This window comes from Ascaphus truei, chromosome 2 (assembly GCF_040206685.1).
Source record: "Ascaphus truei isolate aAscTru1 chromosome 2, aAscTru1.hap1, whole genome shotgun sequence".
NCBI classification, from domain to species: Eukaryota; Metazoa; Chordata; class Amphibia; order Anura; family Ascaphidae; genus Ascaphus; species Ascaphus truei.
The window spans coordinates 439,711,758-439,734,745 of NC_134484.1; the positions used below are offsets into that span (position 1 = coordinate 439,711,758).

General features: G+C 39.7%; 1 protein-coding gene across 2 annotated transcripts in view; it reads left to right on the forward strand.

Annotated features, from left to right (window-relative positions):
* PTPRN2 (protein tyrosine phosphatase receptor type N2) overlaps positions 1-22,988 on the forward strand; it is a 1,212,473-nt gene that overhangs the window by 1,178,889 nt on the left and 10,596 nt on the right. For both annotated transcript variants that reach the window (XM_075587846.1, XM_075587847.1), the window contains 3 exons: positions 4,834-4,887; positions 7,526-7,590; positions 17,408-17,481. In XM_075587846.1, the coding sequence (XP_075443961.1) occupies positions 4,834-4,887; positions 7,526-7,590; positions 17,408-17,481 (193 nt within the window). The remainder of the gene's footprint in view (positions 1-4,833; positions 4,888-7,525; positions 7,591-17,407; positions 17,482-22,988) is intronic.

Genomic DNA, 22,988 nt, shown 5'->3' on the forward strand with positions numbered 1-22,988 from the left:
AGTCACAAAAGTGATCATTGGAAACTGTGACTCTGCTGCAGGGACAAAATGGGAAGCCCCTGTTCTGTGCCTCTAACGACCTCTGGCCTTTGCTTGCTGATGGTTTGCATGATGATTTCCTTTCTCACTCAATGAACCAAGGGTTTGGTTTGTATTACTAATCATTCTTTCTCTTGTGTGTCTCCTGCACAGTAATGAAACATGTGCTGTGGTGAGCTGCTTGCTTGTTTTTAGACTTTGACATTGGTAGACGACATGAAGGCGCAGATCATTTCCAAGTCACCAATTTATTAAGTATTTTAAAATATATATATATATATATATATATATATATATATATATATATATATATATATATATATAGTAGTCGCCACGAGAGTCCCCAGAAGGGGTTGCAATGCATTGCTCCACAATGGGTTTCACTCCAACATTGGGATCAATTCTGTATTGCTGTACTGGAAACCTTTTTTTACTTAAAGAGGCTGCTTTATGTTCACCATGTGTTGTTATCATCATTATTATTGTTGATTATTAGTAAAGCACCAACATGTTCAGCAGTGGGGTACAATCTGAAACTCACCAGCACTTTTATACCCTGTACCCAATTTTGGCAACTCTATCTGTCGACGAAATGTCTGTGAATTGACTGTATAATCCTGTTAACACTATTATGTTTCTAAATTATGACTGCTATAATAATCTATGTCTATGCAACATGTTACTGATCATAGGGGTTTATGTTAATGTGCCTTATGTATCCATCGTATCATCCTTATATGAAGGTGTATCGTGTTTATGTAAATATGTGTGTTTAGCAACTGCATAGGTACAAATGAGGGTTCCTGGGAATTATATGATGTTTTCTTTACATGATACATTGGAAAATATTAAGCAATGCTTCAACTAATATTGCAGTGCAATGCAACTAATATTGATTAATGCAATGCAACTAATATTGATTAATGCAGTGTGTGCTGTTAGGAAGAATAAGATGAAGACAGTGGATTGTGGCTAAGAAAAGAGAAAATGCAGGAAATAGCCACTCCACACTTTACTGACCAGTGCTGGCCGCGTGTCATTTATCATTGAACTGGAAGATACCCCCAAAATATGTCATTTATGTAACAGTTGCAAAGTGTGGTTATCTTACAGGTTGTGTTATATATATTTTTTTTTTTTACTTTAATATGTGAACGTCAGAGCTGAAAATTATATAATTATTACATGCTTAGAATCTTCTTTTCTCTGCTGATCATGATAATTGAGGGCTGTCTTTGTAGTGTTTATTCATAAAAGGGAATGTACATGGTGCAGCAACTTCATACAATTCTCAGCAAACTAAAAATGTTATTAATAAAATGAAATGTGTATACATTTTAAAGACCAATGCACTGCCACCAACATAGCAGTTATACCATAGTACCTGGGGCGTGTCTTTTTATTGCAAACTAATTAACCTACTTTGCCTCTTGTTGTTCCAAATGTGAAAAGCTATTCAGTTCTGAAACCGAGATTAAAAAGATGGGGGAGGAAGCAAATAAATTCACTCTATTTTAAATCAATTTAGGTTTCTATATAGGCAGTGCCTGTAAAATAACCGTTGCGTTTAATCAGTCAGCAGTGTTTAAATGAGCAAGGGTGAATGGGTGCTCATTAAAATACTTGTGGGTCGAGCGTGCACAGTGGGTCTAGTCCAGGGGCCGGCAACTGCAGTCCTCAAGAGCCACCAACAGGTCAGCGTTTCAGGATATCCCTGCTTCAGCACAGGTGGCTCAATCAGTGGCTCAGTCAAAGACTGGGTCACCTGTGCTGAAGCAGGGATTGTATTGTATTGTATTGTATTGTATTGTATTGTATGTCTTTATTTATATAGCGCCATTAATGTACATAGCGCTTCACAGTAGTAATACATGTGGTAATCGAATAAATAACAGATAATATAAATAACAGATCATGGGAATAAGTGCTTTAGACAAACATAACATTAAGGAAGAGGAGTCCCTGCCCCGAGGAGCTTACAATCTTATTGGTAGGTAGGGAGAACGTACAGAGACAGGAGGAGGGAGTTCTGGAAAGTGCTGATATCCTGAAAACCTGACCCGTTGGTGGCCCTTGAGGATTAGAGTTGCCCGCCCCTGGGCTAACCCATCAGTCAATAGCAGTCCACCGTATTTCTGAAGTACCGGCCACGTCAATTTATTTCTTCTTGTCATAAACCACAAAGCAGAGCTTGGCCTATATTCCCAATGGGCTAGAGGCTCGTTCTGTCTATTACAACTAAGGCCTGGTTTTGTCATTGTAAATTTATAACCAGGATAAACTGGAATTTCTACACTTTACCTATTTAAATTGATAAATATAACAGTGGAATTAATTTGCATAATCTCATAAAAATTCTACTGACAAATGTTTTATTTTTTTACAGAAAGGTTACCCACAATGTATCTCTGGATGCTCACTTAAAATTACTTGATAGATTGAAATAAAATGTCATCTTGTCAAAAATCATGTAGGCTTCACAATTGAACTACATTTTTACAAAACATTCTGTTAGTACGGTGTGTTTTACTTCAAAGCCAGGGATATTTGATCTGAGGGCGCGGTAAAGCACATATTTATCCTATTTGAGTTGGGAATGCATTGTAGTAGAAAGAGACTGGTAATCAGTTGCCATTAACAAAATAAAAGATCTAAATCTGAGAGAGAGAAAATATCCCTTTCAAATGGCCAAAATGCTGTGTAATATGTAGCTAGCCTTTATCTTCCTGAAAGGGTTAAAACAGAAGACTATATTCCTGTGAAATGGAAAAGGGGGTCGTTAGGGTTAAGCAGTTAGTTAAACAGTTGTGGGGGATTCTTTTTATATATATATAGTAATTAAAAAAGGCACAACTGGTGCAGAATACAACCACATTGCCCAATTGAAACCTTGACGAATTTACTCATTAAGAAATCTGGTGCTCATAATGTAATTTTTGCAACAGAAAAGCATTGATGAGCAGCATCCAGCTGGTTTGGTGGTGCTATAATATACTTGGGGGAAAAAAAGCTCAAATGAGTGGACCTTAATTTCACATTTCAAATTTTCAGTTAGTGCAAAATGTACACAATCTATAGTTTACAATATAAACAATACCCTAAAATAAAAAATATCTGACCTATGTAAGTGCTAGTGCAGCGCAGTCCACATGGACACAATGTATACAGCAGAAGGTTAGATGGGAGACGGACCCCTTGTATTACCTAGTCTACTCGTTCTTCTTTTGTATAGTCATGCGGTAGACCCTATGATAACCATTCAGTGAGGCAGGTACAAAATCAAATATAGCTTGAAAGGTGCAACGCCATCTATCTGGGTTTTGTTCTTGCATATTTTGATCACCCTGACTCCCGAGGTTTCATTCTATATACAAATATAAGCTTAATTTGTGGGTATTGCTCCTAAACGTAGACCAAGGATAGACTAAAATGGCCATATAGGAAAGTGTAGGTTAATCTCTGGAAAAGACCAGCAGTCATGTCAAAATGAGAAAAGATCTACATTTATACTAAAGTAATTTTTAAAAACGTTGTCTTAAAAAGTAAGCTTCATTTATATAAAATATAACACTCATAATTCTCTCTTTTATCAAAATTTAAAAAATAAACCCTGGTGTAAACAATTATATTACACACAACTGTACACAATACATATTTACTATATACAATACCTATATTCACACGAAAGCAAAAGCAACTTAAGCATTTATGGAAACAGTTTTACTATTACTTTGTTACTTGTTCAGAACTTTAAACCTTATTGAACTACCATTTGGAACAAGTAACCTGTATATGGAACAAGTAACATGAGTTGGGGGGAGTACATTCGTGGCAAAGCTTAGCACCTTTTGTGGATCTGGGCCTTAGTGGCTGTAGATTTAAAACCGTTGATTACACATCAAATAAAAAAAAGTCAGTATTTGCAGCAAGAAGTTCTAGAATGTTGGTCAAATGTTTAGGTCATTAGAATTCTCTCACCTACAGAAATGTGATGGTCAGTTCTCTGGTCAGTCTGATTATGCTGGTAAGAAACTACTGAATTGACTGTAGACTATTATGAACCTATAAGTGAATGTAGGAATCCTACAGTACATACATACTGCACTCGCGTTACTTGTTCCAAATATTAGTTCAGTAAGAATTGCTTCCATACTGTATATGTTTATATTGCTTTTGTTTTTTGTGTGTGCATATAGTAAGTGTATGTATATATATTTATATATGTGTATATATGTGTATATATATATATATATATATATATATATATATATACATATATATATATATATATATATATATATATATATATATATATATATATATATGTGTGTGTAGTCTGTCTGTGAGTGGGTTTATTGGCTTTGCATCTCATCCCAGGCTTTGTTTAAAAGCTGTGTTTAAAGCAGCATGCATTGGCTTAAGGGTTTTCCATGTAATGTGGACTTGAGACTAAAGGTGGCACTGTGTGCTCATTTGCATGTCATTTCCCAGAATCCCTTGCTGCAGTGGAAACACTGTATACTAGGTGATAATGGTGAAAAGCAGGGTTGCAGACCTGTCTAAGACCTGAATGTGCTCACAAGTGATATATATATATATATTTATTGTGTGTGTGTGCGTGTGTGTGTGTGCGTGCGTGCGTGCGTGTGTGTGTGTAGTAGAAAATAGATATAGTGTAAGTATATTGTATATAGTTTGTGTGTATAGTTAGGTTTTCTAATTGTATTGCTTATATTTCAGATATGTGTAACAGAATGCAAAGAATTGATGACTTCCTTGTCTTCTTTATTCCAGGAAAGTTAACAAGTGCTACAAAGGGCGCTCCTGTCCTGTAATAGTTCACTGCAGGCAAGTATGATTTCGGTAGTAACACCCACTCCCAACCAAGATCTATTTTCAACTATTTGATTATTGAATCTTGTTTATAGCGTGTTATGGATGGAAATACATGCCTGGACAAGTGTTCAGTCCTCTCCAGTCCCCAAGGGCCACCAACAGATCAGATTTGGAGGATATCCCTGCTTCAGACTGACTGAGCCACTTGTGCTAAAGCAGGGATATCCTTAAAACCTGACCTGTTGGTGGCACTTGAGGACTAGAGTTGGCCACTCCTGACTTAGGCCATATGTTACCCCTTGGCTGGTGTTTTTTTTTTTAGGACCCTGTCTATGAAAACGTTTTTATATCATAAGGGACTTGGTCTTCCTTACTGTAAAATCCAAACCAGTGATTACTGCTGAATGTAAAAAAAGTAACCAGGCATGACTAATAAAATATATTAATATTTGAGCGTATATTAACTGTATTAGACATCATCTCTGATATTCATTCACATACACTTTGTACATTTGGATACAATTTGATCGACAGATCTGCCAACTTTTAATTTAATAGCTTAGTTGTTTTTGTGGTATATAAATTCATGCTGATTTAACTAAACCGAAAATAAAATCTACTATAACTAGTAAAGAGCGTGTAGCAGCTTAGTACAGCTTTTGGAAGATTTAAGTGTTTGTAACATTTATTTCAAGATGTTTACAAGTCTGCTTGCAGGGGCAGCATTAAAGTTGCATTGTGTTTTCCAACAAAAACTGGATTATTATGAGGAAGGGGTTATTATGGATTATTATAAGGAAGGGGTACAGGAAACCTTACATGTTACAGCACAATGTATAACCTAAAGTGCTCTACTAATTATTAACCAGTTGATGAATCCTACTGCATACTCTTATCCGCCTTCTGTGATGATGCTTCTATCAGGGCCGGCTGGGAAAATTGTGAGGGCTGGGTGCAGGGCAGTGGGGCGAGGCCTCTTACCTTCTCCTGCGCAATCTCTTGCTGTCCGGATCCCTTCTCGGGGCGCTGTGATGTCAAATGGTGTTGCGCTGCCATGACGATGCGAAACGAGGAGGGATCCTGACAGCAAGAGATCGCGCAGGAGAAGGCAAGAGAGTTACAGAGGCCCCGTGCTCTCCCCCGACAATCAGTTGAATTGTCATGGGGAAGAGCGCGGGGCCTCTGATACTGCGAACACCTATCGCATCGCCATCAAGCTGACCCTGCAAAAGGGATGGCACTGCCAAAGGGGTGTACTTTTCGGGATCAATAATACAGGGATTATCTGTTTAAACGCAAGGTTTCTATTTATTTCAAGACAAATGCTGTATCATGGTTCTATATTTGGGAAGTAGCCTTCAGCTGCATCTTGTATGTTTGCTGAAATATTCTTTATCTCGCCTGCCTCCTGGATCAGACGTCCTGACTTACCGATAGCAGCTTGTGCGGTTAGGAAATATTTCCTTATGTTGATACGAGGATATGTTAATGGAGATAAGGCAACAGTAGTCTTTTTTTTTTTCGATCAAAAATAAGGGAGCGACACACTGCAATGTTTTCTGACTGTGAACTGCTGATGCTAAGACCTGTCCGGCTTGGGGAAAATCCCCTGCTCATTTAAATGCAAAGCAAATGTGCATGGGATTTTATTGCAATTTTGGCACCCCTCCTATAGAATTAGACTTTCCCTGAAAAAATTCCTGCATGATTGTATTGATCCCTCCTTGCCAGAGGTGTTTGCAACACACGGTAACACACGCAGGTTTACAAAATAGTGTGCACAAAGTAGAAGTCATATAAAGTCCTCATTTTAGGATTAATTTAAGATAAGCAATGTTTCTCTGATGCTACAGTTTTACTCCGTTCAATTGCAGGGAATTCTCCTTGCTCGCCTAGCCCACCTGTACCCCTTATTATATCTTAATGGTGGGTGCTGCCAAAGGGGTTTTGCTTCTATCATGATGTTCATATTTTACACGTCAAGTATACGTACCATGCTGTAGTGCCTCTGGTAAGAGATCCCGTTTAGTAGATCTACTCAAAAGAAAGGTTTGAGTTTAGGCCACACATTTTCTTTTTCCAACCATTTAGTGTGGTCCAACTCTATCCATCTGAGCATAGAAGGGAACTGAATTCCATCAGAATGAGTTGACCCGTCCTTAACATTAATCCTATTAATGCAGATGGGTCAGTAAGGAGTCAGACAATTCACTGCAATTGAAAGGAGTTAGACCCTTGCATCAGAGAAACGCTGCACATTGCTATCATCATTGTTAAGATTAAGACTTTATACCATTCAGTTTATTGCACTCGCTATTGTAATTCTGTTTATTTACTCCGTTTGTAACCATTACATCTTTGTGTTTCTTTAACAAACTACCTTTTTAGGATTTTTTCTCTCTCTCTCTCTCTCTCTCACAAAAACTAGCCATGTAGAACAATAGCTAATCCCAGATGAACAGCTTGTGTTGATTGAAGGCTTTTTTAGTCCTTTGTGTTTTTTAAGCTCCCTGTTCCCTCCCCCTCTTTTATACCTCCTTCCGTTTAGCTTCTCCCATATGACATTAACAATAAAATTAATAGCAGAGAAAACCCTTTGACTTTGCTTTCCACTAGGAGATTGCTGACAGACTGCTCTTATTATTCACAGTGATGGCGCAGGGAGAAGCGGAACATATATTCTGATTGACATGGTACTCAACAAGATGGCTAAAGGTGAGCTTCATAAGGCCCTGTGCTTTCATTGTGATATATGTATGTGGTTGCCATGGTAATGGGGAGCAGTGTGCAGCAGTGGTCTTTGAATGCAGCCAAGCAGATTCTCCTGAGTGTTTCACCCCCCCCCCCCCCATGTTATTTGGAGCACTATACTCAGGGGGGGAGCTGAAGTTGAACGGATACCTACTCACTGAAGGCTAACCGCAAATATGCATCTAGAAGGAATCACAATGATTTATTTCAAGGGTGGTGTTGCCTAAAATGTAACCACTTTAGTGCAGGCCCCACAGCAACAAAAACGGTTACAATGATCTGTATATGTACTAAAAGGGTGACGCATTTTAATTCTTCCTGGCAATGGGGAGAAATGTTGATTCAGATTAAAACAATTAAGGATTTTGAAAAGTAACCATAGTTTGCATTTACATATATGTGTAGTGTGTGTATGTATGTATGTATGTATGTATGTATGTATGTATGTATGTATGTATGTATGTATGTATGTATCTATATATGTATGTATCTATATATGCAGTGGTTGACAAATCACCAAAAAATCTACTCGCCACACAAAAAAATCTACTCGCCACCTAGTACCAAACGTGTGCTGCTTGGGACAATATTTACTCGCCCGGGGGTTAAATCCACTCGCCCGGGGCGAGCAAATGTATAGGTTTGTCGAACACTGTATATATGTATGTATCTATATATGTATATATGTATCTATATATGTATATATGTATATATGTATATATGTATGTATCTATGTATATATATATATATATATATATATATATATATGTATGTATCTATGTATGTATATATATATATATAATTACCTACACACAAGGGAAGATGGAAAGTTACTTCATCTTATGTGCTAAGACTAAAGTGCATTATGCTGACGATGCTGCCTTGAATGCCCACACAGAAAGCGGTCTGCAAAAGCTCATGCGTCGGTTTTCACTTGCAGCCAAGAGTTTGGCCTTCGCATTAGCGTTAACAAAACTACTGTTATGATGCTGGGTATTAAAACACCACTAGTTATTACAGTAGGTAACAATGTGTTAGATGTTGTGAACACATTCACCTGCCTGGGCTCAAGTGTCAGCGACAATCTGTCTTCAGAAACAAAACGAAACATCTGCATTATGAAGGCATCAAACAACAGGAGTAAACTAAGCAAGAGTATGGAATAATAAAAAAAATAACAGTTTACACCATAATCAGGCCAGAGTATAAAAGAGCACTCATACATGGCAGTAAATCCTGCACAACATAACCCAGTAATGAACAGCGATTAAACAGCTTCCACATGCGCAGCCTACACAGCATCCTTGAAATCTCTTGGCAAGACAAAATTAAGATACCAGAGGTCTTGGAACAGGCTTGACCCCAAATATACTCTACTTCCTTAGTCAACGGCATCAAAGATGGCTCTGCCATATGTAGAAAATGGATAACGGCCGTATTCCTTTAGTCTCTCCTGTATGGAGAACTCTCTGTAGGTAAAAGGCGGCCCTTGATCTTCATTGTAAGGATGCCTGCAAGAGGGGTATAATAACCTTGGACATTAATCCAATCACTGGGAGAATGCCGACAACGATCCAAATGCTTGGAAAACATGCATTGTGAAAGGCATTCCCGTTTACAAAGTAAAAACAGAGTACAACAGACAGAGGTAAAAAGAGGGGGATCTGGCTGAACCTAACCACCTTTAAATGTCAGAAATACTGGGGGGAACTAGAGTGGGACTCTATAATCACATCCATAAATACTCCATGGAAGGTCGTTAAAATTGCAACTTTTATTGTCTCTTGAGACAGGCAGATGCTAACAACACACACACACACACACACACACACACACACACACACACACACACACACACACACACACACACACACACACACACACACACACACACACACACACACACACACACACACACACACACACACACACACACACACACACATTGTGTGTGTATATTTATTTTATGAAATGAGAATTTGGTTCAGTTAGATTCAAACAATGTATTTGAAATAGAACAAAGAAGTTACCTCTAAAAATACAGTTTCCTTATTTTGCTTTTTAATAATATGTTCACATTTATATTATTATAAAAGACAGAAATGCCCAATGCTACATCCAATGTGATACAATACATACTACTCTCCACAGAATCCAGAAGGAGCAAATATCCCCAAGAAAGAGAAAAAAGACAATATAGTATACACTGTTTATATAAAGTTTATATTGATCCACTCTTGGTTCTTATGTCTGCCCACATGTTGAAGTTGGTAAAACGCCTTTTCTAAATACAGCTCAACGCCCGTATAACGCTGTGCTTGGGGTCCAAAAAATCACATCGCGTTATAAGTGGATCGTGTTAGAAATAATGTACAATTGTATGCATTGTACAATAAAGTATTTAAGATGCCAATAATCGTGTTGTAAAGTATTCATAAATACGAAAATTGGGAGCCACGCTTGCATCGTGTTATAAGTGGATTGGCGTTGTAACGGATCACGTTATAACGGGGTTGAGCTGTATAACAATCAGTTGGTATTTTTCTCAGAGGGGAAGTATATGTAGATGGTCCCTCAAATATAGAGAGAAAGAAGAGACATAGTGTAACTCTGTGATAAACAACATTTGTACTAAAAGCTTCATGTACTAGGTACTCACACTGTGCTCGCAGCCGGACGACCATCTGGACCACCTGGGCTGCATCACGGTGACTGAGATGTGAGGTCTTCCTCCTTTTATATGCTTGCTGTTCATGTGCAAAGTGTGAGTACCTACTGTACATGAAGCTTTTAATACAAATGTTATACATTTCTACATTTAATACAAATAAGAGCCAAGAGTGGATCAATATAAACTTTATATACACAGTCTGGATTCTGTGGAGAGTTGCATGTAAAGTTGGACTTTGGAAACATGTCCTTACCAGAGGTTTTTGAGCGTTATTTTCCCTGTTTTACTTAGTTCACAGTTATACTACTTTGGTCCATGTTTTTTATGTACGGGGTGTAAAAGCGCCATCTAATTACACTGTGTGAGGGTTATACAAAATACATACTGCAATACTTCAGTGCTGATATTCTCGCGAGTAAGGGTCATTTAGTTAAATCCTTTGGCCAAAGCATTATAAGCCTGCAGCCACATCACGGCATGACCAGTATGCAGGTCCTAACACTACCTGATAAAAGTCCCTTTTACCTCACATGTCACATTGGGTGTAGCATTGGGCATTTCTCTCTTTTGTCGTATACATTTGGCCACACTCAGTAGCTCTCCCTGTGGGATCGAAACGTTGGAGATATGTGCTAAATGTTTAATACATAATACTGCTTCAAACTGTCTGAGTGCTGTCGCCTCTTTGCCGCTTCTTGGTAATGTATGGTTTATATATATATATATATATATATATATATATATATATATATATATACACACTTTATAAATGATGTGGTGGGTCTTGAGCTTGCTGGGATATTGTGTGTTTATATATTTATATTATTATTCTATTAGGATTATACAAATATCTAATATTAGGAACAGAACACTTTTTGTTCTATTCTGGCTTGTGTTTACACTTCTTGAAAAATAAGAATGGCTGATGAAGCACTTTCTTGTTCGTTAGAAGAAAAATTCAATTGTTGACTATAGTAATCATAATAGGCCGTAAGAATGAGTACCACAACATCTTTTAAACATTCGTCACATTCGTTTCAGGCCTATTGTAACAAAATGTGGTGAAAAAAAGACTTGGCTTACAATATATACTATTTACTTCTATACAAAAGTAAATGAGAAGGTTTTTTCTGGCTTCAGTCTTTCAGCCACTTAGGTTGACTTTGTTGCGTGAACACTAAAGAATGTCATTTATTAACTCCATTGTACCATGTAATGTCAAATTCCATTTTAAGTGTGTGCTTAGTGTTGCACAATGGAAGACAAGTCATGTGAAACTGGCCAAATAATGGAGTCACAGGGCTTTTTTAGATTGGTGACCGCCATTTTGTGTTTGACCTGCTCCCCTCTGCCAATGGGGTGTGCAATTTGAAATACGCTGACCTGGTGCTTAGGCTGTAGTTTAACTGAAAGATCAAAGGGCAACGCGGGCATTTCAACCCTGCTGAGGTGGGCCTTTCCCAGGCTGTCACACTGTGAGGCAGCCAAAGGTTTTGTTCTGACAGGAATCTAGGCCCGGTCTGTGAGGCCTATGCCTTCTTTGTCTGGCCTGAGAAGTTTGAGGCCCAGGTTCAGGATCTAGTGTTCATCAAAATGATCAAAGGCCTTGAAGCCTTGGACATGAAATCTTTCTTTCCATTTCCTTTTCTTGAAGAATGAATTGTACAAGCACCAAAGAATGCCATTTCCAAAGCTTTTATATTGAGTGCTAGCACTAACGTTCGAGTCCTTCAGTTGTGCACATGAAAATGTAAGTGCACTTTCAATCTGGGCCCAGCTGCAGGACCTGCATCTATGAACATTTCTTTAAAAAAAAAGGCTTTTAAGGATTAAGGCCTTCAGTCTTTAAAGGGGAGTTTTAAGAATAAACCTAGAATAATCTGAGTTCTTGTTCCACTGGTTGGTTTATTGGAAAGTAGACAATGCATTTTAAATCAAAGTAATAGAAGAAAAAAAACCTAGATTTCTGCAGTGGGAAAGTGGAAAATCTTTCTTTGTGTATATGTAAAAGATTTTAAATAGGATCCTTACATATTTTAACTTTTGTGATAAAATGTAAAACTCTTTTTTTATAGTCTGTCTTCATTCTGGTTATAGTAATACATTTTAACATGTGAAGTCCCTACAGAACATGTGAATGTGTATTTGTGTTTCTTGTTGTCGGTGTTTACAAGTGTATTATCCTACATGTGCTGCTCACTGATAGGCATGGTCTTAAAATCATTTCCAATGTCATGTGCAGACTTCTGTAGACTTCATGCACATTGTGCACCGACATTTTCACAAAGAATATGAGATCAAATGTATAATTTAGGACAGGGGGGGCCAACTCCAATCCTCAAGGGCCACCAACAGGGCAGGTTTTCAGGATATCCCTGCTTCAGCACCGCTGACTCAGTTATTGTATGTATGTATGTATGTATGTATGATGTAAGTATGTATGTATGTATGTATATCTTTATTTATATAGCACCATCCAGGTACATAGCGCTTTACAATACCCGTGACATAATATAACAATAGGAGAAGGAGTCTCTGACCCGAAGAGCTTACAATCTAAGTGGTAAGTTGGGACTGGAACTGTCTGTAAAAAATGTCGTGTACGGTGCACTATACTGTAATTGTGAAGCACTTTGAGTCCCATTGGGAGAAAAGCGCTATATGAAATAAAGTTGTTATTATTATTATTATTCACGCGAATGGAAATCGATGAAGTCATTGCCCTTTTGTGTACCTCGATGTAAATGATCTTGGAATATCCGTAACAGTGTCTGTGTTTTTGTTGTAATTGGGTTTGCCAACTCCAAAATTCAGTGTGTTTTTACAGTACTTAAACATTTCAGCTCCGGAGGAAACTAAATGAATTGCTTTTCTGGCACTGGAGGTTTTGAGTAGCACTCCCACCACACGTTCTCATCAACTGCAATTAGGAAAGCAATATCTAACGCAGCAAGAGAGATGGTAGTTTTCTTTTAAGGAAGATCAAACCTTGCCCCCTTTTATCATGTATAACAAAGGTTGTAATATATGCAATACTGTAATAATGAAAGCGATAAATATGCATTACACAGGGGTGGGCAACTCCAGCCCTCAAAGGCCACCAACACGTCAGGCTTTCAGGATATCCCTGCTTCAACACAGGTGGCTCAGACTGAGACACTGATTGAGCCACCTGTGCTGAAGCAGACTCTTTGACTGAGCCACTGATTGAGCCACTTGGGCTGAAGCAGGGATATCCTGAAAACCTGACCTGTTGGTGGCCCTTGAAGACTGGAGTTTCCCACCCCTGGCATAACAAGAACACATAGTGCATAACATTGGATCTCGGCTAAATACCATGCACAGCATGCATAGCATTACAATTAGGTATGTTGTGCTGTCTTTCTGCGTATACTAAAATGTTTATTCCTACCAAAGCTATCAGGTTTAATGGACAGAAAAATAAATAACTATTAATGAGAGAAAATGCATTAATGCATTGGCAAAATAGATTAATAGGAACGTGCTGATGTTTATGTACATGTAGTACATATTTTACAAATCTATGTAATATGTGTGTGTATATATACATATATACATACAGGGCTTGACAAATGAACTTGCGCTGTCACCTGTGGTGAGTGCATTTTGGCTGCTGTTGAGTGCTTACCTGTGGCTGCATCTCCCGGCATTCTTCTCCTTCTCTCCTGCAAATTTCAGTGTTTCTCCTGCAGCTTCTTTCAAAATGGTCCCACGGTGTCATTTGATTTGATATTTATATATTATACGACACCATGCAGGAATTGAACCCCTGATCGTTTCATATTGCAGCCACGGCTCTAAGCACTACGCCACAGTGTGGCTGGAAGAATATCTTCTTTAAACAACCCTATGAATGTTTGCATGGCGTATTCTAATTGGGTGATTGACTGCACTGTGCAGTGTATGTTAAGTTTGTTTAAAGAGTCAGATTCATCACACCACCCTGTGGTGTAGCAGTTAGAGAATTGCACTAGTATATGAAGCATCAGGGGTTCAATTCCTGCATTGTGTATTATATAAAGTATATGAAAAGGGCCATGGGATGCCGGGAAGAAGCAGGAGCTCTGTGTGGTCTGCACTTGTCCTGGTGTGTGCCTTGCGCTGCTTCTGGTGTTGCTGCCATGCAGTGCCATCTAAATGCATGGGCACGCTGGGCAGTTGCCCGGGGGCCCCACGAGCATAGGGGCCCCATGGTAATCTATGCACAGACCAGAATTTAAAACTAATTTTCAGATCACCCGCCTCAACATTCAAATCTCCCGCTAACTCGGTAGAAGGAGAAAAATGACCACTTGTAGCAGAGAGTTGGCAGGGCCCAATGTACTGCTTTGCCCGGGGCCTATAATGCTGTTAAAAGAGCCCTGCTGCCGTGCACCATGCACTGTGTGCGAGGCGGACAGAGCCCCTGGAGGAGGAATCCCAACACTCATGGCAGGTGGGAGGGAGATGGATGTCTGTTGACTGAGCAACAGGTATTATCTGGTGTTGTAGGCTATATTGCAGAGAAGCTGTGCGTTAGGATTGTGGTGCAGTTTTATTCAGCATAATTGGTGATTTCCTTTTTGTTTCTGCGGGCTAAAAAAAATGGAGGGGCTAGGTAGAGGGGGCGGGGCTAGGTGGCGAGTAGCTTTTTTGGTTGGGCGAGTAACTTTTTGGGTAATTTGTCAAGCCCTGTATATATACATACATATATCTACTATATAGCAGCACTCTACAAAATAATAAGCTGCCTTGGTGCCCACCACAACAAACAGTAGTATACAAACGAGAAAAAAGCAGGCACATTTGGACCTAAACAAAATACAGGCAGTCCTCGTTTTACAACGCTTCGCTTTACAACGAATGGCTTATCCAACACTATGCAATGCATACCTATGTTCATTTTTACAATGCCAAAACGGCTTATCCAACGCTCCTACGACACTTTGCAACGTTGTGTATGCATATATATATATATACACACACACAAACAACGTTGCAAAGCGTCGTAAGAGCGTATATATATATATATAATATTGTACTATATAATATTATATTATACTATATAATATATTATTTATTATGTTATATTATATATATAATACAGTATATACACTATATAATTTATGTGTGTGCAGCAAATCTTATTGCCTGCATAAAATATTTGGTGTATTTTAGTGTTAAAAATGCCTTCAGGAACGGAACCTTTCATTTAAACAGTGTTCCTATGGGAAAACGTGTTTCGCTTTACAACGTTTCGCTATCCAACGCCATTTTGAGTAACGCATTACTAACCGAAGACTGCCTGTATGCAATATTTCATGAAAAAAACAGATCAACATTTCAGTCTCTCAACGGAGCCTTTTTCAAGACAGGTAAATGCTCAGTTCAGAGCTGAAACGTTGATCAGTTTTCTAGTGTGTCTGCTTTGTTCTCTTAGAGAGAGGGAGATTTATATATGTGTGCGTGTGCAAATATGAATTATTTTGCGTAAGATCTCATTGTTTTCCATACTGTATATTAAAGAACACAAGCAAACAGAAGCAGTGTAATCTCATTTTCACTTCTTTCCCCAAACATTTGTACTTCGAATTAAGGTCAGTACATTGAATGTTTAATAGAAATATATATGTTGATGAGTCAGTATTTCTTTGATTTTAGGACAACTCTGATGTAAATACAGGTGACTAATAATTTTACCTTGTTAGATATGTATACTTTATCAAACCTTTTCATGGAAACAAAAAAGATAAGCAAGCCATTTATATGAAAGGAATTAGTGCTACTTTATGTAAGACGATCTGTTTAGGGGACAATATAAAATTTTACAGAATTAGGATCAAGACTGGGCTCATAGCAGCAGCAATAAAACTTTATTATGTTTCATACTGATATTTGCCAGTTGGTTTTAGACTAAAAGAAGCATACTTTGATGTATTTTTGAGCCTTGTACAGTGTAAATTGAAGTTTACTCACAGTATGTCTGGTGCACGTACTGGAGAAGGAAATGCAACATCTGAAGCAAAAAAAATCTATAGCTACATCATTTTAGACTTTCTAACCAATTCTGTATCTGGAAATCACCCCTACCTTAAGTAGCTGAGTCGATTTAATAATAATGGTTCTTCCTGCTTCCCGCTAATACTCCAACAACCGCACTGTATTCCGATGGTCTGCAGGCGTGAATACGCACATCCCAGCCTCGGTATAGATTCAAATAGCGGTTATGATGAATCATTTCATCCATTAGTACATCCTTTCATAACATGGGAAATGCAGCATGATTATAGTGTAATGACAGCACAAATATGGCCACCTTACAAGTAAATATACATACACCTTTTTTTGTTTGTAATTTTTTATGGTGCTACCTTGTGGATGGGATGTGGGAGGGTTAAATAGAGGAAAACATCAGCTATTTAATCGATTTTAAAAAAAAAGTGATTTTCTTTCATTACCATTGTGTTTCTGTTCTTTAATCCGTTCAGTAGCAGAGGCGCCAGCAATAGATTATAAAGCATAGTAATGAATTGCAGGCCGCTGACAGCCAAGCGGCTATGCGTAAACATAAGATGCCTTTTCTTTAAAACGGGGTCCAAACAGCTTTGCCCTCTGTTTTATTACAATTCTGCGTGTGAATGAAATTGGGCACCTGAATTGTGCTTCCTGTACTGTGCTTTGTATGCTGCCCCAACAATGTCAAATAATTATTCTTTTCATCTTTAGATAACAAAGATGCGTATTTTATGATTGGTTGCCCTAGCAACCAATCATATTTTTGTGTGGAAAGATTGTGTCAATTGTGTTTAAATTGTCTAAATGGTGTAAATTCAAATCCTTATATGTAAGACTGTCCTATTATATAACACACAGGCGTCTCACAGGAACTTGCCATTTTATTTTGTATTACTTAATGCTAATCAAAGCTACACTCCTTTTTTCCCCCTGTATGAACATCACAATTGCATCTGTCTGGCACGTCCACCGAGGCAGGAATTAATATTTTTCAATTGGACTCCTGTCCGAGGGGAGCCCGCTAGCAAGAGATTGACAGATGCAGCATGGATTATCTTGTGCTCTGAACTCAGCCCAATTTGTGGTTTGTTGCAGGTGCTAAAGAGATTGATATTGCTGCTACGCTGGAGCACTTGAGAGACCAGAGGCCAGGCATGGTCCAGACAAAGGTACTGTCAATATATCCAGAGGGATTTCAAATATAATAAAGGTCTTTCTCTGTTGTACACTATGGAAAGGGAACTGCACTGCTTACACCATGATCCGTAGTCAAAATCTCAATTCCGGTGCAAGGAAAACATCCGTTTGCCATCATACAAACAACAACAATATTCCAGCATGCAGACAGCAAATATATAAAAGAGACAACAATCTAATACAAAGTATCAAATGTTTATTAAATAGAAACTGTCATATAGACAGTGCTGAGAGGAATACTAAAGCACTGTCATCCCAAAACACTGAAAAAAAAGGTCTTTGGCAATGCTTTCATGGTAAAGGGTATGAGGGAACTAGCTGCTGACTCTGGTTGGTTTCCAAATAAACAGGGTTGAACCTTTGTAACTACAGTATGTATCTATGTAACCTGTCCATTTTTACTCTATTGGTATTAATACTCTTAGGGCCAGAGTTAAAAAAAAATCTATAACAATCAACATGAAATAAGATCAAAAAGTTAATTATAAAAGTCTCACAGCTAATCAGAATCACAAGTCAAGGTCGGAAATACAGGGTGTATTCTCAAGTAGAAGAAACGGGAAATTATAATCCTCAATTTGTAATGCAGGACATGTCTGTTCACATCCATGTGCTTCATCTTTGCAAACAATGGTGTTAAAAATGTTATTAAAGAGGAAAACAGCATGATACTTCATTTAAAATATTCTGTAGTTAAAGACTTTTTTTTGCCAGTTTTTTGGGATTGGTTTTGGATTGGCATAACACATAGCTAGTGCTAGAGGGTAAACAGCATATTAGAAAGCTAATGGTTGGGAATCGTACATATCACATCAATCCCTCAATTGCTTGAACTGTAATAAAGCAGAAGAGCGTTTTTTTAAAAGTGTTTAATTTGTTCTTCTAGCACAGATTTATTGTAAGAGATATTTTATCTAATTATACTTCAATTTTGAAATCCATGTTTAAATAATTATTTCATCTGTAATGCCTCACAACATTTTTTTTTTATAACTCTACACATAATAATCAAATAAAAATGAAAAAAGCCAACTGTTTGTCTTTTGAGGGTTAACCTTCATATGCAGAAGATGCACAGGCAACAAGGACTTGATATTATCTGTTCCTTTTGTAATCGCAGTGTTCTTCTGATCACATTCGGTTAGACTGCCCAAATCATTCATGGAGATGAATGGTAAATTATAAATGTCTGATTACTTTCCAGTGCTACGTTCCCGCATGAGAATTATACTTGAGGGATTTAAACAAACCACACACTTTGCCAGCAGAATACAAATAACAAATTGTAGGCTTTTAGATTAATTTAAGGCTAAGGATTAAAAATCAGGTTAGAAATGCCAATTACAGGGAGTCCCCAGGCAAAAAGCCACCCAAATTACTTCACCAATGTCTTTACATTCATGGCCAATCTACACCAGCCTTTTAAATCTCCTCTGAAAGGTTTTATAGAAAATCTGCTTAATTCAATTATAATTTGTCCGCTGCATATCGCTGATGGACATTACAGAGAGAAGGTTTAATTTAAAAAAAAAAAAAGTGGGGGGTGTGTGTGCGGGAGGGGGTGTGTGTGCGGGAGGGGGTGGGGGGATTCGAAAACATTCTAGGCAACTTGTAAAAAATAGGCACGAGAGACATCACCTATCCATCACCTAAGTCCCGTAGCTTAACCAATGTGGTTATAATTTAGATGCATGCCTTTATAAACATAGTCCATTGAAAGGATTTGGGCGATGTGAATGCATAATACAGTATAACTTTGAGCATTAATTAAATACCTAAAGAAAGCATTTAACAGCGTTTTACAGAATGTTGTTAGCTCATTATTTCTTTCTCACTTAGTTTTGTTACCAATGAATAATTCGTCCATTTCATTCCCAAATAACACATTATGCAATCTTATTATTATTTTTTTGATTAAAAATGATATAGGTGTCACGTTTTTTGCTCACAATGTTCCGTTTAGATACTTCAAGGCAACAACCTTAGCTTTGCCATTAGGGCGCAGATCAATTAAACAGTCCTAAGCTTTTACATGCCGTTACTCCCTTTCATTTGGTTCATTCGAATGGGAGTAAAGGCGTGCTAAAGCTTTGCAGCATTTTGTGGATCTGGGCCTAAGTGAAGCACTCTTACGATTGTGCTCGCCACAAACCGGGACCGGACCGCGGGGCTGAGGTGGGGTTATATAATCACCGACCTTAGTCTGCGCAGACTGATCCGGAGTGCGCAGTTCATAGTCGTACGTAGCAGGGTCAGGATTGGAGAAGGCAACATCGTCGTTATTCAAGCAGGAGTTCGGCAGCAGGTAGTCAGGAGTTCCCCGCTTCAGCTTAGGAGCGTGAGCGCAGGAGTGGCCTCTGCGCGAGGAGCGGGCTCGGCCCATGATGCCAGTCTCAGCAGGGGGAGACAGCAGGCTGGCCGAAGTACACACCGGGGCAGCGTCGGGGAAAACCAACGCTTCAGCACAGAAGTCCAAAGCAGGCCTCTGCATGGAGAATAGCAGCAGGCCTCAGGAAACGAAGTGCTAGGGGAGAATGCAGCAGGTACCAGGAACCAGTGCTGGCTAAACAACGCTTCCGCACAGGAGTCAGGAACAGGCCTCTGCGTGGAACTAGCAGCAGGCCTCCGGATACTCAGGAACTAGAGATGAGAACTAGAGAGGTTAGTACACAAGGAGACAAGCCAGGCGGCTTGTGGCAGAGACAGTAACATCCAGAGAAGGATAATGCTCGGCTCTGATTCAGAGCCAAGGCCCAACATATAAAGGGCAGAGATCCAATCACAGGGGGAGGTGTGTGAGCATTCCTCCAATGATGGATCACAGGGCAGAAGCTGCAATGAGAGGCAGCACATGTGCCATTGATTGCCAGAGGAAGCCTTTGTAACTGCAGAGGGCTGCAAGGCTAGAATCAAAGCCAGGAGCGGATTCCTTACAGTATTCCCCCCCCCTTTCAGGTGAGACCTCCGGACGAAAAGGATCATTCACAGATCTGGGGTACATGGAGTTGTTACTAAACTTCCTTAGGTGAGAGGTGGCATTAAAAGCCCACGGTTTGTTCGGATTCCTTACAGTACCCCCACCTCTGGGTGAGAAGCCTGGGTGGACAGGACCATTCATCGGTCTGGGAGACATTGAGTTGTTCCTGAAGTGGCTCAGGTGAGAATTAGGTCCAAAATCCAGGTGTACATTGGCGAGTGCCACAAAGGTGAGCGGTGGCACTGCGGCTCTCGGTACATGGGCAATGGGACCAGGGAACTTGGAAATCCAAAGCCGGGAAAGGACAGGGGACTCCGGAATAGGGACTTCAGAAGGGCAGCAGCCAGGTGTCCGGTGCATAGTAATAGTCCAAGAGTATGGGACACAGGACACTGATTGTCGGACATGAATGACATTGGGGACTGCAGGGCAGACAATGGCTTTGGCGGAAACAGCACGTAAAAACTTGCGAGAATCTTTAGCTCCCAAGGAATTCCGGGTGGTGGTTAGCGAGGGTATTGGGCGGGAGGGTTGACTGCAAGATATTGAAGTAGTAGTCTCGATACGAACCAGGCTTGTAATCCCAAGCAATTCGTGAGAGCCGGTAGCAGTGATGACGTAATTCTTGGTTGTGGTATAGGCAGTTGAAGAAGGGTCCGCCTCCTTTGGCCTCTGATATTTGGGGAGAATCAAATCCGAAGTTATGGCCTTGGCGAAGGGCATAGTAAGCAGCAAGGAGACAGTAGGGGACAGCATGTCCATACCCATAGTGGGGCCATCAAGAACAGGGACGGACGCCTCAGGTAAAGCAACGAGGTCCAGTATGGGTGTCTTCGTCTTAGAGAAAGACCAAATGCAATCCAGAAAGGGCACCTTAGACACCGCACAGAAACCTGCGAGTAAAGACTCTGTTTGAAAGGTAAAAAAACAGATCTTATCCGATAAGCAGGAAGCCGGGTAAGCGGGACAACAGCCTTAGGAATAGAAGTCTTCGGGTTAAAGCTGGGTACCTCCAACAGAGAGAAAGCAAACAGAGAACATTAACTTGAGTTAGCCGTGGAGGTCCCAGGTAAGAGGGTCTTGCATGATACTGTGGGAGAGGCAATGCGGAATATGACTGTTTTAAACACAGGGTCCTTAGCATCAGTAGCTACATAAACCTTCCTGAGAGGTATCCCTAGTTTTGCGACAGGAGTTGAACAGTCTGTACCCCAGTATGTACCCCAAGTGTTGTGGAAGACACAGGGAAATATAAGTCCATCTTAAAGACAGGGTTCTTCGAAAAAAAGGACACAGAGGGTATTACTGAAAGTTCCAAATGCGATACCCCTGAGTTCGTGGTAGTAGACATACAGTCAGTAGTGGATACCACGAATACTGTGGGCGAATCAGCGTGAAAAAGTATTATTAGAGGAGTGGACATCCCAGACTTTAAGGCTAAGCGTGGAGTTATAGGGAGATTAGAACAAAAAAGGCTATTCCCAGCCGTGAGGAGCTTTAAGTCATCTTTAGTCATCCCGGAGGCTGTGGCATGATCTGTGAAAGAAACTGGGGTAGACTTTCCAATAGAAACAAGGGACATCTTGCTTGTCACCGAAGTGGGTCATTGAGAACCATCAGGAACTGAACTAGCTACTGTAATAGAATCATAGAACATTGTGCTTGTTTCTGAATTGGGTCCCTGAGAATCTTTAGTGAGGGCATCAGACTCCATGGGAGACTCAGTGACAGAGGGCTTGGAATCAATTAAAGGAATTTCAGGTATCACAGACTTAATAGGAGAAATACCTTACAAAACAGGAATTTTAGCAAAGATGATAGGCATCTCACAGACTACAGCAGAGGTGGAGGGCAGGCAGTCAGGCTCTACCTCAGGGGCCAGAGAGAAGGCAAGTTTCAACACAGGAAGCGTTGGGGACACCCTAGAAGCCGTAAGGGGAGACTCAGAGCGTAGTAAGGGATCAGGGGTAGATAAGCTGATCTCTGAAGTGATAACCTGAGGGGCCATAGAAGGGGGGCTAATAGCTTTCACAGGTTCCACGGAGACAGACTTAGAGTCAAGGACAGGAATAGCAACACTCTGAGACAGAGGAGGAAAAGCATTGGGAACAGGCATAACAGATAGGACAAACGGAAGTGAGCTCTTCTACAACAGAAGATTTAGTAGCGGCAGAGCTTAACTCACCGGCTGCTGGAGCACTTTTAACTACAGTGAGAGGGGACTGCAGGTTTACAAAATCAGGGGTAGAGGGAGTTTTAGATTTGAAAACCTGATCCTCCAAAAAGGAGGGGGCTGACTGTAATTGTACTAAGGGAGCAACAACAGATACGCTGGTCTCAGAAGGGGTCACTTGGGAAGGGGCATAATGTGCACTGTTCGCTTTTAACCCTAGAATTTGAGAAGAGGAGAACACAGACAGTACAAGGGGGGCAACCAATACTGTGCTGGTCTCGAAAGTGGGTATTTGGGAAGGAGTGTCTGGGACATCAGAAACGACTATA